General features: G+C 46.2%; 3 protein-coding genes and 1 non-coding gene across 5 annotated transcripts in view; 2 read left to right on the top strand and 2 right to left on the bottom strand.

Moving 5' to 3' along the window:
* Positions 1–4,788, bottom strand: part of LOC135390658 (latrophilin Cirl-like) — a 472,208-nt gene extending 467,420 nt beyond the window's left edge. Inside the window, exon 1 of the mRNA XM_064620454.1 lies at positions 4,599–4,788. The gene's annotated coding sequence lies outside the window, so the exon portion shown is untranslated. The remainder of the gene's footprint in view (positions 1–4,598) is intronic.
* On the top strand, positions 4,763–12,232 carry LOC135390659 (uncharacterized). Of its 2 annotated transcripts, none has more exons than XM_064620460.1 (5): positions 4,763–4,950; positions 7,332–7,424; positions 8,312–8,413; positions 9,802–9,891; positions 11,687–12,232. In XM_064620460.1, the coding sequence occupies exons 1-5, from the start codon at positions 4,778–4,780 to the stop codon at positions 11,982–11,984; spliced, it is 756 nt and encodes a 251-aa protein (XP_064476530.1). In that variant the 5' UTR covers positions 4,763–4,777; the 3' UTR covers positions 11,985–12,232. The 2 variants fall into 2 exon arrangements, with proteins under 2 accessions (XP_064476530.1, XP_064476531.1); XM_064620461.1 differs by lacking the exon at positions 4,763–4,950 and adding an exon at positions 4,966–5,048.
* Positions 12,233–14,962: 2,730 nt separating this feature from the next.
* Trnar-acg (transfer RNA arginine (anticodon ACG)) lies at positions 14,963–15,035 on the top strand. The gene has a single exon. It is a non-coding gene; the product is annotated as a tRNA-Arg (tRNA).
* Positions 15,036–21,305: 6,270 nt separating this feature from the next.
* Positions 21,306–23,517, bottom strand: LOC135392618 (uncharacterized). The gene has a single exon (XM_064623328.1). It carries the CDS (start codon positions 23,390–23,392, stop codon positions 22,307–22,309), a length of 1,086 nt encoding a protein of 361 aa, XP_064479398.1. The 5' UTR covers positions 23,393–23,517; the 3' UTR covers positions 21,306–22,306.
* Between the last annotated feature and the right edge of the window lie 1,225 nt (positions 23,518–24,742).

Below are 24,742 nucleotides of genomic sequence, written 5' to 3'. Positions count from 1 at the left end.
GCACGATGTAATGACTCACTTGTGTCTAAGTCATTTCTATCATAAGCCAGCTGTTCCGTCGAGCGCTTTACAAACCTTTAAATTCACCTCAGACAGTTCGACCGCCAGCGCTTCCACACAGCGAAGCACACGCAAGGTTAGAGAAGAATTCCGATTCCCACCTCTTGACCCAAGGGGAGAAGTCCCTGTCCGTCACGCTTTGGCGCTGCGAACAGATTAAACGCTTTCCCGTCCACATACAGCAGTGCGAACGTTCAAAGTTTACAAATATAGGAGTAAGAAGGATTTGGAAGTTTGACCAAGTTTCGCGCCTTGGGACGTTGAGGTCGTCGGTTCGTGAAGCCTTTATCATTCCGGCGGCAGGAGGAATAGGTGTCGAAAGGAAGAATCGGTGTTTCTCAAGGAATGGGACGGGTTCCGTTTGGAGCTCAGTCTGACCCACTTCCGTTTAGAGTGACTTTATTTTTATTCCACGTTAGCATCGCGAAGTAATAATAATAATAATAATAATAATATTAATAATAATAATATTAATAATAATAATAATATTAATAATAATAATAATAACTTTATTTTTGTTATGGTACCCAAAAACAACCACTAGGGTCTACTAATTGGTGCACCACATAAGGTTATACATGTGAACAAAGAAAGTAAAATATACAAAACGATAGTAAAATATACAAAAAGCCAACAAGGTTAACGGTGAAACAAACGAAGTTAAATAGAAACAATGGCACTAATACTAGTAAGAAAATCACGAGAAGGAGCGAAAATGTCGATGTCATGGTGTTGTAAGGCGGAGTTAAACATTAGTTGTAAACAATTGATTGGATGAAGCTTTGCAAAAGAGTGAGGATAGAAAAGAAGATGCGACCTCAATGCAACCCATTATGACCCTGAAAACAAAATCTAAGCCTAATTTGTGCATGCTGTAGACCTTTAACTCGTAAATGTTGACTTGGGACTGCGAATCACTGTTCCCATTGATGAGTATAGCTATCACTGTCACTGTCTGTCACATGTGCTCGCGCGCTACACTACATGTCATGGGTTGCGTATATAGGTTCCACCCCATCTGATAAACGTGTATCGTACAAAAGGCCCTCGAATAAAGACGATTCCCGTCGTGACAGCGCTGTGGTTACAGACAGGATATAACAATGAGCCACTTTTGGATTGCGCGAGAAATATTCTTAAAACAAAAAAAAAAAATCTAGACTGTAGCCAGAGGGGAACAGTCATAGCGGCGATCGTATCATGAAGAGCGTAGTTTCCTCCATATACGTATCTCACTCCAAATTAGCTGCTATCAAATATCGTTTTACCTAATGCGAAATGGCTCCGTAAGACGATACCCGCTGTCTCATCAAACTACGAAGTAATGTATCGCGTTCATTTCGGGAAGCATGCTGCGCGTATATATAAGGAAGCATTCTTTTACTTTAACGTCCAAGAAGTCATTTCGTTTTGACTCCCGTCTGTGGCAGTCAAATGTTTGCAGTGCACTATAGCCCATTAGCGCGGGGAGCGATACTTCGAAAAGCCCTCTTTATACAAATGAGCTCCGATTACACGACGAAGCTGTTAGTTTAGGTTTTGCTGCTTATGTCTATACCGATATACCGCAGGAGCTCGTTGGCTGCACGTATCCTATGCACGAGTCCTACAGCTGGCTAACCTTTTCAGTGACTTGCATCTTTCATCGTTAATTTTTTAGGCAACTTGAGGCCTTGTATGTGATTGTCCCTTCTATGTTGTTCCAGCCTCAGAACATCAGTTCTCTCATGTTCCCCACTGGTCCCCACTTCTGTCGTCCCCATAGTGCGCCATCTAGTGAAGACGGAGATAATCCTTTCCGGCGCCTCAAGGTCATACGCATGCGCATAGGCCATGGTGAAATGTGGGCCACTTCTTAGAATGTGCGTTTTTCACCTGAGACTGAAAGAAAATGTTGCCGAGAGAGGTAGTTGCTGCGGTCTGCAGTCATTTCTGAAAGTCGTCTGCTCACGCCGGTCTGCTAGCGCGCACAAAAGCAGACGATTTCAGTATCCTATCACGAACTATCCTGCAAGGCGACGTAGCCGTTCTTATTGTTGCCAACACTGATGGCGGCACGCTCTGCAATCTTTTTCACTCGAATTCAGTTGTTTAATAACCGTGACGAGCAATCAAATGGTACACTTCATGAGAGGGGCAAGGGGTACGAGACCGTCCCTCTAAGTGTTGTTTTCTCATAATCTGAAAAAAAAAATGAAAAAAGAAACTTAAACGGTTAAAAAAAAATCCAAATATTTATTGTGAACCGTGAGCTTCATTCGTTCAGATTCATATCATTCAGTCGCTTGACATTGTTTTTGTTATTCTTCTGACTTAATTTCTCATAAACTGCGTAACAGCATTCAAATGCCTGACAAGGCTTGCCATCAAGAGAGGTCTAACCATCAAATACCTGGAGAGCATCTTGAGATAAGTAAACCCGAATACGTGATGCCTAAAAAGGACCTCTACCGATACTTCTCTGAATGCGTTTAACGAGGAAAAAGTCCAGATAGCAGAGTCTGGACGCAACTTAGCCAGAACCACACTCAAAAGCGCGCAACTATGATCACACTCCCACGTTAAACACGCTTCGTACTGATTCGCAATATTCGGGCGTGCTGGCTGCGAACCGGTGTCTCCGCAAAACGAGCCTGCATATGACACCCGATCATGCAACGCAACTTGGCCTCAGCAGCAGCACCACCACCCGTATTAAAGGGGACTGTTTTGAACCCTATTCATATTTCCTCATCCTTCATCCGACTATTGAATAGTTCGAGGCGAACCAGCTACAAAAGGCTCTAAATTAGAGCCACGCCGCGAGGCTCCCCTACATTTGAAAGCACGATGAAGGCGGATATTTTGAGATCAAAGCCGCTTTCGCGTCGGATGCCGTCTCTTGTAGAGCTGTCTTTGGATGATGCGAACACCGCGTGCGAGTTGATCAGCCTTCTCGAGCACCAGCACGCATTGAAAGCGCGAGTGCGTAAGGCAATGGCAGGTTCTTTTATTTCTCGTATATATCTTCGCGAAATAAAACACGCCACTATATTAGGACAGCCACCCCCTATGCACCTCACCTTCCAGTGGATCGTGCAGCTCTGGTTGCGTGCAATCAGATTTCTTGTCTGGTCAAGCGGTACTAGTACGGTACTGTAAGTAGCAGATCCTTTAGCGTAGTCCCTTCATTTCCAATCATGTTCAGCGCAAAAATATGGGTGAGCACGCCGGAGTAAAACATACAGCGAGAAGGTATGGCAGAATAAAAGCGCTAAAAACACGAGTACGACGGACACACAGTTAGCGCACTAACAACATTTGTTTTTCAACAACAACCGTTCCTTAAAAGAGCTCACAAATTCCCTTTCCTTCGTTGTCAACCCAATGGAAGCGCTGCTGACGCACTTGTCATCCCCCTCCACTATCAAAAAAGCTTCCCAGATTTCTCGTTCCCTGCTATCGGAGATCCTGCCCTTTATCTGCGTGTCACCAAACAGAGGTAGACAACCACAATCCCTCACATGTAAAAAAAAGATTACCAGAACGTGCAGATAGATTATACTTGTGCACTCTCAAACGAACATTTAAACACCTTCCTGTTTGGCCCAGATACATGGACCCACATGACAATGGAATTTCATACACAACATGAGAAGCACAGTTAACAAATCTATCCCTATTTTTTTTATAGCGGAGGGGGTTGACAAGTGCGCTTCCATTGGGTTGACAACGAAGGAAAGGGAATTTGTGAGCTCTTTTAAGGAACGGTTGTTGTTGAAAAATAAATGTTGTAAGTGCGCTAACTGTGTGTCCGTCGTCCTCGTGTTTTTAGCGCTTTTATTCTGCCATGCCTTACCAACAGGCCCAGTCTGAAGTTTTAAGCGAGAAGGTACCTCAGGCCACCTCGACAAAACAAGGCCCGATCGCTACTGTAACGTGACGTAAGCATTTGGAGTCCATCCAATCACAACCAAGCTTTTAGTGACCGTAGTCATGGAATGTGCCACCTACAGCCGCGCAGGCCGTCACTCGGACCAACAGGCTTCGGCATCAGCGGTTCATGTTTCTAGGCTCCTTGAGGCTTGTGTTCTGCTCATCTGCGTGTTTCAAGCTCAGAGCACATGTTTTAAATCATTTGAAGTAGATTTACACGTAAGATACGCACATCCGTTGTAAGCACGTTTTCTTCGGTCGCACCCTCGTTTGTTTCTGGCCAACTCCCCGACAGCGATGCAAACCGACGATGGGCGACGAAACCAAGTGCCGCCATCTACGGAGCAAGCCACAATTTATGCGCTGTGCTTCCATTTCCTAACAAGCGATGCCACCACATAGTTGGCGGTGACCGGCAACGTCGTCTGCTTCGCTTTCTACACTTGCCGTTATTCCAACCACGCTTTCCATGAAATGGGCTGCGCAATCGACCGCTGACTCTAGCATATGCATCAAATGGCATCTACGCATCGAACCCAAACGTTAAATTCGTTACGCCGGTTACGCGTCTAGCGAGCGCTGGCAAGTGTCGACATCTACTGTAGTCAAAACCAAACACCAACCTGCAAACTGTTCAAACATTTCTCCACCCGGGGGCGCAGACGAATCCAACGTCATTTCTGCAATGAGAAACCACAGCGTAAGAAAGCGCTAACATCACTCTTCGCAAAACAGGAACACAGTGATTATAAAATGAGATTGAATTCATCGACAACAAATCTTTGCAGCCAGTATATAGTTTATGCAACATCGTCTGCCATGTAACCCGCGACCCCCGCGACGCAAAAGCTCACAGCTGGGCCCATCTTTTTCTGCCACCGTTTTCGCGCGCCTTCTGCGCACATGCATTACACGTTCTCCATTCGGTGCAACAAAAGTAACAGCTGCCCTGTACAAGACAGACGTGAGTCACCGGTAAGACAATAGTCGTGTAGCCCCTTTTAGCCCCATTCTTCTCAACACAAGCACGTACATTGAGGCAGACTCGTAAGTGGAATGTGAACTGCACCAAGGTATGCTGTTACTTTTATAAGGAATTCTGAAACATTGTTTACCATCGTCGCGGGAAATCTTGTGATCCACTGAAGGGAGAACAAAGCAACAGTCTCAGATTGGGATTCACCAATAACTGCAAACGGAGAGATATTGTGTTTATGCTCCTTTCTTTGTGAAGGATCCAATCTAGAGCAGCCAATTTTGGAGTGTCATCTGTCAGGGTGTTGTTTGTTCAGCAATTCCTCCTCTTCTATTTACGGTACAGGTATATGTTCCTAACCTCGCGCGTAAAAAGGCTCATATCTGCTGCTTTCATGCAGTTTTTTTTTTCTTTCTTTCTTGCCGGAATCTTGAGGAAGGGGGGGGGGGCAATCCCTGGATGGTGCAGCGAGAGAGACACTGTCGGCGATAGAATTTAATTAAGGAATCGGTGGTTTGGAGGAGTTATACCGAAGTATTTCGTTCACTTTCGATAACACCACAGAGGGTCAAAAAACAACGACATCTAGAGGCATAACAAGAAGGGATGCGCCCTCGTCAAACAGCATGATGCTGTTTTTTGGCCACCCCTATGTAACTCTGACTTGCATTGCAATAAAGTTAAATTGAATTGAAAAATAACCATTAACTGTCCTGGAGCTCGATCTTCAATTTGTCGTTATTCCCATAACGCGCGTTAATTGCATCCCACCAGCGGCATGGCCGAGTGGGCTAAGGCATCCGCTCGTTGGTGGTAACCAAGGTCGTGCTGTAGACTGGGAGGTGGTGGGTTCGAATCCTACCGCCGGCTGTGCTGTCAGAGGTTTTCCCTGGGTTTTCCGAAGACTTTCCAGACGAATGTCGGCACAGTTCCCTCTGAAGTCGGCCCAGGACGCATACTAATCCCCCTGTCCCCCACTCCTTCCTGCTGTCCTCACTCCGTCTGTCCACATCTGTACGTCGCTCATAGCCACAGTTGCTTCGCGGCGCAAACACGCAATAATAAAAAAAAAAAAAAATTGCATCCCATCGCCGGAGATTCGCCACGACCTCTGGCGCGAGCCTACGAGGACTTCTTTGGAGCGCGCGAACTTTAAATATAACGATAACGATCGCTATGTGAAAGTTCAAGGTCAGGGTCCCGATCTTTGTACTACTCCGCTATCGACCCCGTCCGAAAGGGCCTCTTGCAGTGAAACGCATTGTACATTGTTCACTCAAAATCGGACCATCGGAGCATTGCCCTTCACCAGACATACAACATTATGATCCTGTGCAGAAATAAACGATTGGCGTGACCAAACAATTACGTTCGTGAACTCCGGTTGCACGTTTTTGGAATTCAACTCCCATCTCTTACGACGCAAGAGAAACCACCTTCCTTCCGCTTTATAGACATGCCTACCTTACAGCCGAACCCGAGTTCTCATGGAGTGCATAGGAACAATGGGTGATGTAACAATTGGGAGTAGGTTTATACGTAAGGTGAGTCAGCCTATGCATGTGTGGCTTCGTGCTGCACGCGCCGCCTGGTAGAACTGGAGATAATTTCGACCATATGGGGGTTCTTCAAGGTGCGCCGAAAATCTCCTACAAAAATGCGTCATATTTTGTGGGAGATAACGTGATACGTCGAGATAAGTAATCGGACTGCGCACGGTGCTGCCCGCTGTCCAATAGACGCGTTCCGATTATTTTTCTGGGCGCATCAAGGTATCTCTACACTGAACGAATTTCGCCTCCCAGAAAAAAGAAAATAAAAACAGAAAAGATACAACGAATTTCACAAATATCTCCCCCCAAGCAGCACAACGTACTGAAAGTCGAGTGCAATGGGGGTGGATGAGTACGTGGAAGGTGAAACTAAAGAACATTGATAAGACGCCTACCGTTCACCCCCATTGCACTCGACTGTCAGTACATTGTGCTGCTTGGGTCCGGTTGCCGTATCAGAGCCAGACGGTCCCTTCGAATGTCTCGCCTGCTCGTGGAAGTCATTCCACAATCATAAGTTGTCTTCATTCTTTAGCCGCATCGAACATGCAATGTCGGGAAAACCATGGAAGCAAAAAAAAAATAATAATAATAATTGAAAAAACACCGCTAGAACGGGCTTGAAGCGTGCAGGTAATTTCCGCACGATCGCTTTCGATATAATTTTATTTCAATTCCGTAATTTTCACGCGATGAAAGCGTATAAAGGAATAAATACGGTCACTGCTACGATCGTCAACTATGTGCTTTGAAAAGAGACCGAGAATTGGGCCAGATTCACGATCCGCGCGTGGCAAACCTCGTACACTATGCTTTGTTTTTCACAGTTGTTGGAACGCCCTGCCAAAGAGCCAGTGGCACGCCAGCTGTGTCATGGACTGTGATGCAGAATCCAACAGAATCAGTGCACGCCTGCGTCGGTAAGTAGAGGGATAATTGTGTCGCGCCTGTTATGCGGTATGCAGTGCCCGGGCGCGACGCTGTCAATTTGTGAGAATCTTCCGCGACCACCCAGCATAGCTCGGCGTTTCGGGCCTTCGAAGCTCACGATCGCAATCATCTGATAGGGCGTGTGTTCGGGCCCTGCTACGCACTCACGTGATGTTATCCGGTGAGTGCACTGATATGACCGATACGCCATGTCGACCTTTCACGTGAGTTCTTTGCTGCGGTTGGACTCACGCCTTATCAGATGATTGTGATCACGAGTTTCCAAGTCCCGAAACGCCGAGATATGGTACAAAAGTGAACTCCCGCAACGCTAATGAAACCTCAGTAGAAGCAAATTTTGTGCGGGCTGACACGGACATACAGCAGGATTGTCTGTCTAACTGTCCATAGTTGCTTTTATGACCCACCAACTATGCACCTATGGAATCACGTGATTCCACCGCGTAATATCACTACCTACCTAACTAGCTGCCAACGTTTGACGTAACCAGGCCGGGGGTGCAAAGATAATGTCGTGTCCACCGACCCGGCAAAGCGCCGTCCTGGAAGCCAGCATCATACGAAAGGTCGCCTAGCTTATCCTCAAGTTCCCCAGAACATCTGTCCCAAGTTTCTCGGGGCCCCACCAGGAGTGTCCCCAACCGGTTTCCTACAGTCATTGGCAGTGACTCACCGTGTCAGTTACTACGCACAATGACAGGAAATCGCGGCTATCGCACCCAGAGCGAGATAAGGTTGAACGCAGTGCGCAGAGCAGAGGCCCCCTTGTGTGACACTCACTCATTTCTATCATGTATGACGGCTGGGATGAGACGTCGTTGTGTTGACAGCTATGTTATGTTTGCGTAACTCGCAGCATGCACTTCTCCATGTCAAACTGGGCGAGCCGAAAGATAAAAGGGGTGCTCAGCTTTAGTTCAACGAGGCGACAGCAGAGCAGGAAGTCTGTCGACGCCGGGTAAGTTTTTCCATTCCAATAGGGCAGAAAATGCTTGAAAAATAAATGTTTCGTATGAGTGGTAACGAAACATGCATTAGCGTGTGCTATGTAAGAGTTGTCGCAGCGGATGCACTGCAGGTTAGCGTATTCCGTAAACATCACGTAATTCACATCCCGCAAGCACTGAAACACAGAGTCCGACCCTTGCTTCGTGCGACTTCGGCAGTCACTTGTGCAGCTCGTTTGCAACGTTGTGTCGATTCCTACGAATGAAATGAGGAGTTTGAAAGGGTTGATTCGGCATTCTTATGTTAGCATAAGCTGGTGTACATGTGAAATCTAGTGACACGTTCGCGCTTCTAGCAAAACGTTGGAGGCGAATAGGTGCGTTGCGGGCTGCATTACCCAACAATGTAGATAATCCCTTGAGGCTGAACGAGCTGGGTTGTTCAAGTGTAAACACTACAGATAACAGCTTCGTTTAAAGGGACGGTCGATTTCGAAGCTATGCTTCCTGGACCACTGATAGCGGTATCGAAAAATCTCGGGCGAAATAGTGGCGTAGTTGGGCGGAATATATGACAAAAATTCGTTTATTCATTATTATTTATTATTATCTAAGTACTTTGCGGACAAGAAAAAGAAGCCAGATTGTCTGCGGATGCTGAACATATAGTGGTATCGATTTCATAAATGGGTCTCCGTATGCGACCGTCCCTTTAAAAACTGAGCTTTTATGTAGCAACAGCAAAGACTGACAAAACAACCTTTGGGGAGACCTTCTCGTTGTGTGCGTTTTATAAGCTTAATTTACGTGTTGATGTAAACGGCGCTCTCCTTACATTTTAGGATGGCCTTCGTCGCTTTTGCGCCAAAAAAAAAACAATCAATCAATCAATCTTACATTTTACATGTTTGAGTAACGGGGATACGCCACTACCCTTCACCTGCAGTCATCAATCGCGATTGCTTCTGTTCGCGAAGCTGCATAGTGGGAAAGAGCCAAGAATATGAGCTCGCTGGGAAGTGTTGGGTTCGAACCCTACAACCGGCTGTGCTGTCTCAAGTTTCCCGGCAGACTTTCCAGACTTTTAGCACAGTTCCCCTGAAGTCCGCCCAGGATGCACACTAACCCCGTATCCCCCACTCCTTCATGCTGTTCCCTCACCATCTGTCCACGACTGTATACGCCCCCTTATGACCACAGCTGCTTCGTGGCGCTAACGCGAAATTAAAGAAAATAAAAAAGAAACTCCAGGCCTGCAGGGTCATCCCGTGTAATCGCACGCTGAATCTGCTTGGCTATGTTCTAATATCGGGGGGAGGAAGTAGCCATTGTTGGGGTCTGCACACTGATAAACTGTGCGTGGAGCGTTATACACTGAATGAAATCTCTTTTGTTCCAGAACGCAGACCCACCTGTCTGGCGATGTCGTCTCGGCGGACAACAAAAGTGTGCAGTCTCGGTACAGATTGCGTCGGCCAATCTGTCCTACGTACGTTCCCTCATCGCATCACTGTAGTTTTTACTTTGGGCGTGCCCACATATTGTAAATTCCTGGTGGCATTTCGCAGCGTGACCCAAAGCGGAATATTTGCGGAGTTAGACCGTATGGCAAAGGGGAGATGGTTTGCAGACGAAGAATGTCTCCTCTTATTTGACAGTTATTCTTAGTGTGCGCTGAAAGCACGTTCGTGATTGGTCGTTCACGTCGACGAGCGCGTAGGCTCTCTGTATCTAAATGGTGTTGACAAACTCACCATGCTATCTCTTATGTGGGCAAAGGCGATAGCGTATGGTGTACTAAAACTCACCAATGTAGTATTTTTGGAACCGTTACGCTTATCAACGGAACGTAAATACCACCCACAACTCCCTACAACACGATAATACCGGCGGACACAGTCCGCGGTTTATATCTGACTGAGCGATTGCATAAAGGATAAACAACGTGCATCAGCAGACCGCGGACAATAGAAGCAGTCACGGAAATAGCGTCGTAGTACGTCTACATGCGCAGTCTTACTCGACATTTCTTGGTTGTCGTGTTCGCACGCGATCGCGCCCACTCACCTGGGCGCGTATTTCCCAACCACGAAAGGTCATTAGCTGAGTCTGTCTGATAAGCATAGGGCAACCGAGCCGAGTTGCGAAATATCCCTCTTTATACTGTTATTACCAAAAATACGTGATTGGGACAGACCATCTGTTACCTGTTTCTCGTATTTCTTTAAGTTCCAAAGGAAACGTCTGGAGCTGGTCAGCAGCAGTGTTGTACCTAGCGGCGCTACTGTAATCGCTACTTTTTTTCAGTAGCGGAGGTGTAACTCCGCTACATTTGTTATTTGTAACGGGAAAGTAATTTCCGCTAGAATTTTGAGTAGCGGAACCGCCTCCGCTACTTTTGAGGGAGAAAATACAATAAATTAGACGCTTCAGTACGTCCACTGAACTCGCTCTCAGATCATGTAAGCCCGACTCAAAGAAGTCGAGCTGCAGCCGTCGCTCAGCCCTCAACCTGGCTGGGTGGCTTATATATGGCACATATTCATAGGCCATCGGCGAAAAAGTAGCGGAAGGGTAATTGCGCTACATTTTTTTTGGTAGCGGTATCGCGCTACATTCGTAAATTTGTAGCGCCGCTAGTATCGCGCTACTTTTAAATATGGTAGCGGTATTTCGCTACCTAAATTGAGTAGCGGGCACAACACTAGCCAGCAGGAAAGGTTGAACGGGAGAAAGGAGGGTGGCGAACAACGCACGACCGGGTGACGTAAGCGTTGGTAGGCACCACGACCTACTAGATTATCGCGATCATGTCATAATCGGCAATCCCTATGAGGAAGCCCGTCCGCACGATCCGCTAGGGGGCGCTACTCATCGGCACGTGAGATGTACATCGTGATTGGACGATGGAAATTTGAATTTTGAACGCGCAGAAGCAGACGTACGACAGCAATATCACCCATGAAAACGCGTAGAATGATGATGATAATCAACTTTAGAAAGAAGCAACTCTCGTGGGACATTCACCGCTTGTACAAAAGTACTAAGGTAAGCTAAAGTACAAAGTGTTGTAGAAATTGAGGAAGGGCTAAACCGGGCCGATGAGTAGCGCCACCGCTAGCTTCCAAATGCGGCGCTGGGAAGGGGTCCGTATGACATGGTCGCTATAATCTAGTAGGTCGTGGTAGGCACACCTTCGCGGACGTCACATGTTTTTCCAACAAGCCCAGTCGGACGTATTAACAACCAGTATTCGCAGCCATGTGTTTCTTTTTCCCCAACAGCTACGACGCCGATCGAAACCAATACCCGGCAGTCTTGCTTGACCGCAAAGACCGTTTCCAACAGCACTGGTTCATCGAACCTATCGTCGCCACGATCACCGAAGTTCTACAGTATCCGTGGGGAACTGACGCCCTCTTCATGTGCGCCCTCGTCTTATTGGCTGCCGTTTGTGTCGTCGCCTACTACGTCATATTCGTGGTCATCCCCATCATGGCACTCGGTGTCTTATTGGCCATTGTCAACTCTGCCATCTTCGAACGCAGTTTGGCAACAAACGTTCGACGTCTTCTAAGCTGACCAGCGTTCCTCTGACGATATGCATGGGAACTCTTTCAAGTTTTTCAGAACCGTCTGTATCTAGTGCGACGTGGTGTCATATGGTGTCGTCTGCCACCATTGCCGAATACGTCTTGTGTGCACCACACTGTGTCAAAGTCAATGCTGTGATATTAAGGTGCGCTGTCGCAGAGCATCAGAAGTGCATTTACGTGGTACGACAAAACCGTTCCGGTGACCTGTATTGTAAATAAATGTTTTTAGACGCTCGAATGGCTCAGTGTGTAAGACGCAAAGCGCAGACGCCTCCGTTCATAATTCCAGCGATTTACTAACCTAATGCAATTAAACCGAAACCTGACACGACGGTCTCTGACGGATATCAACTCGTGCTAAAGAGCGTTAATAGACGATTTCAGAAATTGCATGGATGGCCCGCCAGAGAGCGCTGTGTTGCGAATGCCCCACTGGACCTTGGGATTTAGTTTTCATGACTCAGACACAAGAAGAAGAGCGCAAACGGTTTCGGTTTTCCCTCCTTCCTTCGACCAACAGGCAGGCAAGCACGAATGCAAACTATTTCCCACAACGCATTGCGCGATGCGCGTGACTTGGGCGACGGAGGGCCCCCGTGCGGAGCACAAGGGCAATATCTGAAATCGCCTATTATCCCTTGCTCTGCAGAGCGGGCTCCGGAGCCTCTCCTAAAGGGAGCGTTGCGTGTGCGAAGTGCCTCTGAGCGTCACTGAATGTTCATTTCCGGCATAGCTGTCTTCAGATCCAGCTGTCTGTAGTCTTCCAACTGTAGAGGAAGGTGGAGAGCGCGAGAAGCACTCAGGCTTGCGGCAACGACATGGTAGAAAGCGCACAAAAACACGGACCAGAAAGACTAGAAGAAGACAACACAGCGCTCGCGGGTACGAGCGCCAAAGGAGCGCGCTCCCTCAGCGCTCTGGGAGCCAGAGCCGCGCGCATTATTTTCCCGCTTCGGCGCTCTCTAACCGTCACATGACGGCCGGACGTACGGCGAATCGCAGTTATCGCTTGCTACAGAATATGGACAAGTACGGCCTGAAGGATCGGGCAGTACCCAGACCTTCGACATCGCGCATGGTTGTGCTGCAAAGCAGTTCAGATGCTTTGCAGCACTTACCAGTAAGCTGCACAACTAACTGTGATTCCACCCCAGTTTTTGATGCGGCAGATATTTCTAGAAACTGCTCGTGGGCGTAGAAATTCAATTCGCGAAATTCGCGAACATTTACCTGTATTGGCAGTACAGTGCGCGAAAGGTGACGTCGAATATCCTCCGGTACGAAGAATGTTTGCAGAGAACATTTTTGGAGTATGGTGTAGTCAGCTACGTGCACGACGCCCAAAAGATATGTGCAGTGTAACATTAAAAAGATGACCCAGCATATCAGTAGCACAAGAGGTCAACTGTGTGTGAGGCTCCAGAAATCTTCTCAAGTAGAGACTGAAAACAACGATGAGGAAAAAGCTCTGCAGGCCATAGCAGCTGAGAAAAAGACTGTTACAGAAAAAAGAGAGATAAATATATTATGTATGCTAATTAACCCGACATTGTCCAATGGGTAAGTGAGAGATTCTAGAAGCCCAAATATAGGGCTACCTTCAACAACTCCGGGAAAAAAAAAAGTCCCGATGCGAATCTTTCGCGCACAATGCACCTTTGTTCCATTCTACGACTTGAGCATGTTTTACGCGACTTCGTACGTAATACACGTAATGCTAATGGTCAGTTTCCAAGTGTGATGAGAACCTGATTCCTCGTAAGCCTTGAAAGTGAGATGCGTTAAAATTGCTGGGTGTTTGTAACTCCGAGAGAACTTTTTCCATTGTTTGAAAGCAACAACTAGAGTGGTAAGTATAGGGTTCATCCTGCGGCGCAATAAAAGCACGCAAGGAATGCTCACTTTCTTAGGTTTCGAAAGACCAGTATTCTTTGTTTTTAGTGCTACGCATGGATAATGTTTCAATTTCTCGCCGGTAAGTTCCGATACTGAGCAGCGTATCCATTCTGGTCCTGGTGGGCAAAAGCAATCCACAGACCGACCGCTGTGGCGTCGCTCATGATCTCAGTTGTCTCGCGACGTAAACCCCCAATTATTATCATTCTGGTCCTGAATCGGGTCGAACCCGATTTTCCCCGAATTGCCCTTTCGCCATTCCATCTCCAGCGCACGAAAGAAAAAAAAAACACAAAATACACACACGCAACAAATTTTCAAGAAATTTCAACCAAACGGAACTGTTGCACACCTGAACTTGTACCCAAGCAATCATTGACTTTTTTTCTTTTCTTTTTTAAATTCTGTTTCATGCGTGCGCTGTGGTCTGATGCATGTCGATAAGAAGCCAACTGATACATTGGAAACAAATTATCTTACTCTCAGAACTACCCATCTACTAATCTCAGAACTGAGAGGTCGTCCAGGGTCACACCGCCCGTGTCTCCATGGTTTTTGACGGTGTTTGTATAAACTACATTGCGTACTGACGAAGCAAAGTTGAGCGAAAATTTTTTGCGCTACTGATAAACGTTGTTTTTACCTATCCTATTCGCCTCCAGGAAAGGTGCTGTTTGTTCAGTTTCCTTTTGGGCAGGAAAGTAAGCCAGCTTCGACAAAAGTAGGTCAATTATTCGATCACAACATGGTAGTCTTTGCTCTCAGCGAGCTACACGTTCATCACCCCAATATCTTGAGTGTCGTTTTGTGGTCCTACGAAATGCTTCAGTTTCCGATACTCCGTGTCTCTAAGATGCTTATACTTGCGCACTACTGTTCTGGTGCTCGCTCTTATCGAGGGAGCCTTTCCTGCTCTGCAACCATATTGAGAAATAGTGGCCTACATTACACTAGGTACGGTCCAAATGTTACATATTAAAACCGTGCTCGGAGTAACACTCTTCCACCTTTTGGAAGGTAACAAGCAGAGCGTACCTCTTTCCGCTGACTATGTTTGTTTTTGCACGTGGGCTTGTGGCGCAACGGATAACGCGTCTGACTACGGATCAGAAGATTCCAGGTTCGAATCCTGGCAAGCTCGGAAAGTTCTCTTTTGGCTGCCTCTACGGAGAGTAATAATTTGAACGGCTGGGTTAGATTTGGGCCCGTATACGGCAAGCCAGCTGACTGGATAAGTCCAGGCATAGGACGTTTTAATGTGCAATAAAAAAGAAAAATGAACACTGACAGGGTGTTGGCGAACGTTCATACTGAAAGACCGGCGCCTGGATCTGACTCTAGGAAATGTTACCACTCTCTAATATATACTCCAGCTCGCTTGTGCCCTTTTGAGTCGAATAAGTTGTCCTCAACCTGTCCGGCTCTGACGTCATGTTCGAACCGATACGTCAATGCATCCTTCTTGCTTCGAAAAAAAAAAAAAAAACATCGGTGAATGCACTACAAGATAATTGAAGTAAGGTGAGAGCAACTCAGAAAAGCCCTTTTTGTGCCGCTGTTTGGCATCTATCCAGCTGCATGTAAGAACTATGTTTCGACTGGACCAGTTTCAGCTCCATAGTCGAAAGTTTGACGTCATTGTTTGCGTCTAATGTACATTTAAATAAATAATAACTGGTTGGAACGCCGTTTACCTTTCGTGATAGCAATCATCCAGTTCTAGATAAAAATCGGGATGACCGTGGACTAGCGTAAGGCTCTGGCATACGTCAGGTGAATACACCTTGAAAAAAAAAAATTATCCTGCGGCGGTGTAAGAAGGTGCTTGTCTGAGAATAGTGACGCGATGAACAGCGTCACTGCATGAAACGTTTCCATGCACACTGATGTGATGACCAAGCACTGCGGACAAGGAGGGGGGGGGGGGGGGGGGGGGGGCAAGCAAGCCAGCTTGCTATTCCTAGGGTCAAGGGGCTGTGTACAGACTTGTACAGTAACTTGGGTAGAGTATTTAAGTTATGTATCTTAAGTAAGTTTGCAAGTAACTTGGTATCTTGCAAATACTTTCAAATGTCAGTGTTTAGCAATCTCAGTAACATCGACTCATTTTCCAAGTTACTTTGAAGACACTTGTCTGCGTGGCACGGTGGTCGAACGAAAAATTGTCGTTTGTTTTGGCAGTGCACTTTGTGCTGTGCATACGTATATGATTTAGCGCCTGAGATATCCACGTCCCTCTTGGGTAGGAGTAGGGTGCCTACCTTCGTCCGTAATGAGATTTTGGCCGTAATGAGACACTTGTGGATTAAAAGGATTTTCGGTCATAATGAGATTTTGGTCGTAATGAGACATGTGGATTAAAAGGATTTTTGACCGTAATGAGATTTTGGTCGTAATGAGACACTAGTGGATTAAAAGGATTTTCGGTCGTAATGAGACACTTGTGGATTAAAAGGATTTTCGTCCGTAATGAGATGGTTACCATCCTGAAGGGTGTGCGGGTAAACTATTGAGACTCCCCCCTCTTCTCTGCAGGACGGGGCCGCTCTTCTTGGCCCCGTCTTGCACCCCAACCAGTGGGTTGTCACTGCCGTTCTCCTCAGTTTTCTCAGAGGCTCAGGACTCATGAACTGCAGGTGACGCTGTTATGGTGTCTCTTTTCGTCTTCCTTTTGTTTCCCTTTCTTTCCTTGCTTCTCTTTTTCTTCTGTTCCGGTTTTTTTTTTTCTTTTTTTTTTTTGGAATACCGAGTCGGCTCTTTGCCTGGCTAACCTTTTCTTTTTTCTTAATAAACATATTCCCCCATTGGAACCCCCGGCAGAAACCCCTGGCAGGATCAGACCTGTGCCGAAAGCCGTAGCGGGTTAAAGCAACGATAAGAAGAAAAACGACAGTAAATACGCTGGAAATTGATGTTTTGAAGCTGGAACACAGAAGAACAGACAACACACAAGCCTCGGATCCTACAGCTGGCTAGCATTTTACTTCTTTCATTGACAGTAAATTCTGTCTTTCTGTAGAGCATTTGTTCGCATGTGTAGGCCACCTTGTTCAGTATCGGGTGTAATGTGTTTTTTTTTTTTAACGGGGCAGGCCTATCGGATAGTAATTTTGAAAAGCAATTGCGAGCTAATAATAAAACTTTTTGGTAATGCCATTTTCAACTTCTGCGTATTTCTTTGACAGCGAATTCTAACTGTGACGTGGAAGTACCTTGGAAGTAACGAGTTACTTTTAAGAGTATTTAATACTCCATCTTAAATATTTTTCGAGCTTGCGTATACTCAGCTACTTTTTTGGCCAGGTATACTCAGTAGCTTAACTTAAATACTTTTTGTGAGCATCTTGTACGTGCCTGGTTATGTACCCCAAGTGGAACAAGTGCAAACAGACTCGAAGCATGCTCTTACCTACCGAGCCACCATTATTTGCTGAATAAATGGAAATAAATGGTCTCCTCGAGTCTTTTAATAAATGAAGGAAAAGGGACAAACGCGAGCCGTGCACGAGTTATACGAGATTGAAGCTGCACCTGAATCGTGGTGTTTACGCACGTTTAATTTGTATTGCCAACTGTAGAATTCATTAACGAGCTTTTTTTATATACTCTCTTTAAAAAAAGGGTGTACTTTAACTCCTTTCCTTGCCACATATATAACACCCTTTTGAGCGTAATGGTACTCTCCAAAAGGGTGTTATATATGTGGCAAAAAAAAGGAGTTAAGGTACACCCTTTTTTTAAGAGTGTAAGCAAAATTAACGAAACTCACTCGAATCTATGACTCTGAATTTTAAATCGGAAGCAGCTGGACGTGGGTGAGAGAGAGAGACCTCTGACAATAAATATTATGTTATAAATAACTGGCTTTGGAATTTTATTCAAACGCGTCGCGTATCGATTAGCGTTAGGAGTGACGCGTCGAGCGCTTTGAAGCCTTGATTGGGATCCGATTTTTAAAGCCATCCTATTGGCTATTGCGGGCTTTGGTTGCGGTAATTAGAGTGGATTTATACGTAAGGTGTGTCAGTGCAAGAAGTTCTCCAAAGAACGTGAACAATTAGACAAGGAACTAAGAAAGCTTAGTCACACGCCTCTCACCTTTGCCAAGATAATGGGCAATTGGAATACAAGCTCAGATCGAAAAATTGCACTCAGTGTGCTGTGTGGCTTCCTCAAAGAAACGCAAATCGTGCAGAAATATTAGGACAGGTCCACTGAAGAAGAAACTCCGCATGTTGACAATCAGCAGATAGATCCAAAGTGCAAAGGATGATCCTCCTGCGATCTATAAATGTAATAATCAACAAGCTACCTAATCCAGCTAACCCCCTCCCCCCAGCCGACATACAAGCGAAGAAGAGGAACATACTCCTCAACTAAAAGAAATGGAGCAGCAGACCCCAAACTCGGGCGTCACCAAGCTCCAAAACGCAGCTACTTCTACTCTCTACTCTAAGGTGTGTCAGCCTATTTGTAATGCGACATGTTGCACGTGCCACAGGGTAGGACTGCGGATAATTTCGACCACCTCGGGGGTTCTTTAAAGTGGCCATTGCGGACTTTTTTTCGCGAAATACGCCCAAGATGGACCTATAGATAGGCTATGGTCACCGACACCGTGAACTTCGTATGTCATTAAGACGATGCCTATTCTTGACGTAGAGAGTGCCTGCTGGGGTGGTTCTTTCGGCATCATGACGTGGCACGATGGCGTCCTGGTCGTTGTCACCGCTGTGGTTGTGGTGATAACGGTCAGTGCCCCCCTATATAATTCAATGGAAACGGAGCATTATCCACCAATTAAGCCACGCTTTATGGGTAACCGTGTCGTATCACACCGCTTAATCGACCTACACTCTAAATCTTTTCACACCTTTAAAGGTGTAATAACGTGCATGGCGCACGCCTTTTTAGGTGTAATTTTCGTAACACCATAATGGAGCACGGTTTCGCACAAATTTTCTTTACTCGAGTGTTGTCTGTCCTCCAAAAATTCAGTCTTGCAACATCTCAACAGTGTTCAACAGTATTGTATACACTTGCGCGTGCTCGATTATCGACAGCGATGCATATATGCATTAGCTCGTACAGCTTGGGACAAAAGTTTACGGAACACGGCGTTGGCGTATTTCTACATCGCAGCGGCCACATCATACCTGCCACGAATAGCTTGAATAAGAAACAGGTGACTAGCTGTTCTCTCCATCGTTTAGTATGTGTGTTTGCTCCCGCTTTCTGCTAGGGTGCTGCTCAAGTGGAGAAATGTCACATCCCGCTGTTCCGTAAACTTTTGTCCCAAGCTGTACCTACGACATCCAAGACATAATGAAAGCAAGATTTGCACTGACACTTGATCTTTAGTAATGCTTTCCAAATTTTGTAAAATATCATCCTGGAGATGCAATGTTACGCAACCAGGTTGAATGTTCATAGCGCACACCTTTAAAGGTGTGAAAAAGTTTACAGTGTACATGTTGGGAAATACTAACATATGCTGCACAATGCCTATATTCAAATTAAAAAAACGCTTACAAGATTTTAAAAAAATCCCACCTTCCAGTCTTCGATAAAAGAAAATAAAGTAAAGACTAAGTCGTTGTTGACAGTATCCCGCTATTCCGTAATCCAGAAGACGAGGCGAACGCGGTCGCTATACTTTGGATCAAAATTAATCCGTCGCTAATGATTATATAGTTGCCTGGCGACATGATGTGATGTTGGCGAAAAAAATAAAAATAAATGGGAGAGATTGAATTTATCATTGATTCATTCTTTTGGCTACTCGGCCACGAGTTATGACTATTATCATTCGGATGGCTTAAAGTAGGTTTCGGTCGATATGCACGCACGACACCTACCACGCGTATATACATGTTGGAAAAAGTGTTTCATGTGGCAGCTTTACAACAGGCCTCTTGGAGGATGATATTTATAGACTTTGTGGTCTTTGGCATTTTCTTTCAAGATAATTCGGGGGGTGTTTATCGGCATTTATACGGTTCACTAAAAATAATCGGATTCTTTTGGGCAGCTATATTCCGCCCGGAAAATAAACGCCCGAACGCGGGCATCTATTCAATTCCAGACGAAGGTACAAGGGTGAGTCTAAGTCGTTATTGGAGGGGCGTAGCCAGAAGAGTTCAAAGAATAAAAAGTCGAACTAGAAGGCTAGGGAGTCAGTGATCGGCTTTTGGAACCGTTTGGGAATTCGGAACGTTTCCTGGCGATAACAGACCTCACAATCAGGTCATCCTTCTACAAGTGCTGAAGCACAACCAAACAAGAGCACCGTGCGAACAAATGCCAGGGCTCGACCTACGGTCCACAAGTGGGGCATTCCGACGGGGATTTCTCTTTCCTATTCAAAGATTGGCAGCTGACATGGTACTGTGTATTCGGATTTTTTCGGAATATTCCGAATTTGAAAAAAAAAAAATTGTTCGGAGTGTGTTTCTCGGCATTTTTCGGCAAATGCCGAAAACTACAAACCCTAGTTCATCTTTACAAAACGGCAGCCCAATTAGAGAGGAACGCGTTCGAAGCCCGTCGATCAACAGAGAAGGCTGACCTAGAGAGCTTTTGACGGGAGCCGAATGCGGGTCACGGGCGCCTTCTTCCGCTTGGCCCGGACGTTCACCCGAAAGCGTGCCAAGCCTCGTCCTACTGCTCCGTCTACCGATGCGTCTAGGAAATGTCAGGTCGCGCGTTGGGTGACGTCTTTTGTTCAACGTTACGTAAGCGCGACCGTCACTCTAGTTTAGCTACGCAACGGGGAAATTCCGGGATTCTCGAAAAGCGCCTCGATATGTGCGGAAGTTAGACCGTAGCGTTTTTGATTGTGCAAGAGCGTACGTATACTTCGTGAGTGAGCACCTCTTCAGACCTAATTCATATCCTCATGAAAGACGGTCTTAATCTCGTATCTGACGATATCGGCTGGGCTTTTTGTCACCACGTTCTTTGATACCAAACAATCTCGCGAACCTCATCTGAGAGTCTAAGAGAGACAAAAAAAAAAAAGAAAGCTTTGTAGTCCCATTTATACATAAAAATAGAGAGTAAAACGTACTTTTTTTTTTTCACAATGTAGCACTCAATTCCTATTGCTACTGACATGCAAAGTTATGTACAAGACCTTACAGCTAGTGAGTGCAACCGTTTTATGTGGACATATTCTCGGAGTACATATTCTCTGGACCTCGCAAAACCTGTACGTGTCACGGCTCCGTTTCTAAATCAGCTACGAGACTTTAGACGGCGATCGAATCAATAAATCAATGACCATGTGTTCCCCTGAAAAGGCGCTCGACATACACCTCGCTTTGGTATACTATGCGGTCGAGACGGTTGCACAACGATGTATAGCAAAATAATGATACTAACGGTAAATAGAACAGAATTACACACACTATAAGTTGCCATGAAGAGTAGACAGATTTTTATTAGACATAAAGCACACTATGATCGTAAAAAGAATCACATCAGAATACGTTCGTACAACGTACGAGTACAAAAATAATTTACACCGAAGTAATAAACAGTTGCGTTTGTAAAACTGGAAACGCGTGCATACGACGACCCTCGAAAAGATCATAAAAGCCATACACGACGTTATTTAAGTTCGGGTATCATACAATCGCGATCGTGAGTTAATTAGAAAGAGCACATCAGCGAGATACGAAGATTCAATGATATGCGATGACATATATGTGAAATGTTTAGGGTAAGATACACAGCGCGATCTTCGTTTTAAGAGCGGTACAATTTTGTGTACGGTAATTAGTTTGTTCGAAAATTGCGACGATATTCGCACGAGCAGCCGTCATTAAAATGTGAATTTGCTGCGATGCCACAGCAACTCGGTAACACACCACCAGCAAGCACCAAAGCAGCTCCGGAAAATCACTGCCAGCAAAGTCGAAGAGCGTAACTTAATTCTTTCCCTCCATGATAAACAATAACCGACGGCCTCCTTGAAGTAGATGTCAATTAAAGCGAACCTTTTAAAACGACGAAAAACGTGAACTGCGGTTTCCTCTTTTCTTGTAACGAACAAATTCATCTTATACAGGTGGTCCCATGCCTGCCTCACACGGAAGCGTTACACTCGGTTAGGTCTATATAGCGAAGGACTCGGCGTGTCTACACGGCACATGTTTGCACGTCAATAAAAAACGCTGTTCAATTCGAATTCAACGAGACGCTTCCAGGTGGAGAGTATAGGTAGGCATATGGCTTCCTTGGAAACCGCATAATTAACTTTACCGCACAAACAGCGCGTACAGCTAGCAAAAGTAAAACGTATACGGTAAAAGACATTATCCCGCTGCCCTTCTATTCCACGCTTTGCACACGAATTTTAGACGTCGCGTGACAAAAAACCAACCCGTGACCCTCTTGTCCGAGTTCTGTCTAATCCATGCTGAGTTGCTTCGCCTGGTACTTGGGTGCCTTAGAAACGATTCCAGCCTGAATGAGGCCGTGCGCCGTGTCGCTGACCGTGTCCCTTATGGAGCGCGGGCGAATGCCAAACACGTCTTGCATTCTCTTGTTGCTGAACTTGTAGACCTTGCCCAGCCGCGGGTACAACATCCGGGCTGACTTGTCGATCAGCCCCACGAACCAGATACCGATGTTAGGCGACGATAAGAATGGGATGTAGTAGCCCTGAGCCCAGAACTCTTCACGAAGCATGGAAGCCGCATCCTTGAGCCACAAGTTCCCCGTGTTGATGATGTGACGCTTTCCCGCAGCTTCTGGCACGGTCAGAGCTTTCACGTGCGCCTTGGCGACATCTCTGACGTCGCAGATGGCAAAGTTCACGTACGGGATCAGCGGTGTCGTTTTGTCCAAGAGACGTTTGATAACTTCCACGCTCGTGCCGTACGTTCCGTGGAGGACGGGCCCTAGGACTAGGGATGGGTTGACGGTCGCCAACTCAAAGCGTTTCCCTTCTGGAAGACTGGCGACAAAGTCCCAGGCGGCCTTCTCGGCGAGCGTCTTGCTTTTCGCGTACGCTTCGAGACCTTTCCATTCGGTATTTGTCCAGTCGTTTTCGTCGAAGACCCTGTCGCCTGTGTCATCAACTTCACCGTGCACGGCAGCCATCGTGCTGGTGACTACGACCCTCTTAACGGTACCAGCTTCAGCGGCGAACTTCAAGACCCTCTTTGTACCTTCAACGGCGGGCTTGATGACATCGTCCGGGTGATTTGGTTCTGCGTTGGGAAACGGAGACGCCACATGGACCACATAGCTACATCCGTTGACCGCTTCAGCCCAGCCTGCATCGCTTAGTAGGTCCGCTTCCACGATCTCCACTGGATGTTTGGCCTCTGGGTAGCATTCCCGTACGTGCTTTGTCTTGGCTTCGTTTTTCGGGTTGCGTGCAGTTCCTCTGACGCGGAATCCATGCTTGAGGAGCGCCCGGACGACGTGAACTCCGATGTAGCCACCCGCACCGGTGACCAGCACCATGTCCTCCGATGACGATGGCATGGTGGATAAAGCGGAGCTTGTAGGACACGAATAAAAAGTTGGAAGCGGAGGAGGTTCTTCTGTTCGGGTCGGTGAGCAACTTCGAAGTGAGATGAGGCTCCCGTCGCTACTGGCGCACCGTTTCCGAAAACTGGTATTTTCGGTTCTTGTTTCGACGTCGCGTCGTGGCGCCATCTGACGCAGGGGGAGTGAATAAACGAGACGCCTTTTTTTATTATTATTATTCTCATTAGTTACGCCGCCCCGTGGAAGAGATGAGAATAAATTCGCGCGACGAACTTCGATTGCTGTTCACCAGGCGGAGACAGCACAGTTTCGACGGTGAACTACACGGCTTTGTTGGTCGATCCGTGACGCAAGTGTGACGTAAGGGGCTGTGACGGAAGGTTGATCGTTGTCCGGCATACCAACCTTGACTGACTTCTTAGAAAGTACTGAATGATTCCCATAATTGGCAGGGACGACCGCGTGTCTGTAAGTTTTATCGGGGGTAGTTTGACAACGTGTATCATTTTAGGGTAGCAAAACTATAAACGCGAAACGTCAGAGGGATTCACAAAAGGCCTCGGAACACTGAAGTTGAAGTTTATCTTTCAGCTGAAGATACGAACATCAGATACATATGAGACGGAGGAACCAGTGAAGACGAATCCCTTACGGGGCACTTACACAGAAATGGATGTTACGTTCGACAGCCCCTTTTCGGGTTTCTTTCTCGAATTGCTTTCTTGCCTTACACTCTTAAAAATGAACTTCACCGCATAGCACGCTCCAAGCCAACCATCATCTCGAATGATATCGTTATATGCCCTTATTTGTTGAAAACGGGAGGCGTACGCCATTTCTGTGACAATTATGAACAGCATAAGTGTCACAAAAAGGCGTACGCCTCTCGTTTTCAGCAAATCAGGGCAGATAACGATATCATTCGAGATGATGGTTGGCTAGGAGCGTGCTATGCGGTGAAGTTCATTTTTAAGAGTGTACACTCTTAAAAATGAACTTCACCGCATAGCACGCTCCTAGCCAACCATCATCTCGAATGACATCGTTATCTGCTCTGATTTGTTGAAAACACGGGGCGTACGCCTTTTCTGTGACAATTATGAACAGCATAAGTGTCACAGAAATGGCGTACGCCCCCGGTTTTCAACAAATCAGGGCAGATAACGATATCATTCGAGATAATGGTTGGCTAGGAGCGTGCTATGAGGTGAAGTTCATTTTTAAGAGTGTACGACACTAGCGCACCGAAAGTGTAAAAAAAAAATTATTGTCAGCAGCAGTACCTTTTGGCAACACACGTGACAACCTCTTAACAAAATCTTGCTGAACAGTCGTTTTGCAGAA

The sequence above is a fragment of the Ornithodoros turicata genome, chromosome 4 (assembly GCF_037126465.1).
Source record: "Ornithodoros turicata isolate Travis chromosome 4, ASM3712646v1, whole genome shotgun sequence".
NCBI classification, from domain to species: Eukaryota; Metazoa; Arthropoda; class Arachnida; order Ixodida; family Argasidae; genus Ornithodoros; species Ornithodoros turicata.
Note: the sequence above shows the minus strand (reverse complement) of the source record. Positions and strands in the feature narration are given on the sequence as shown.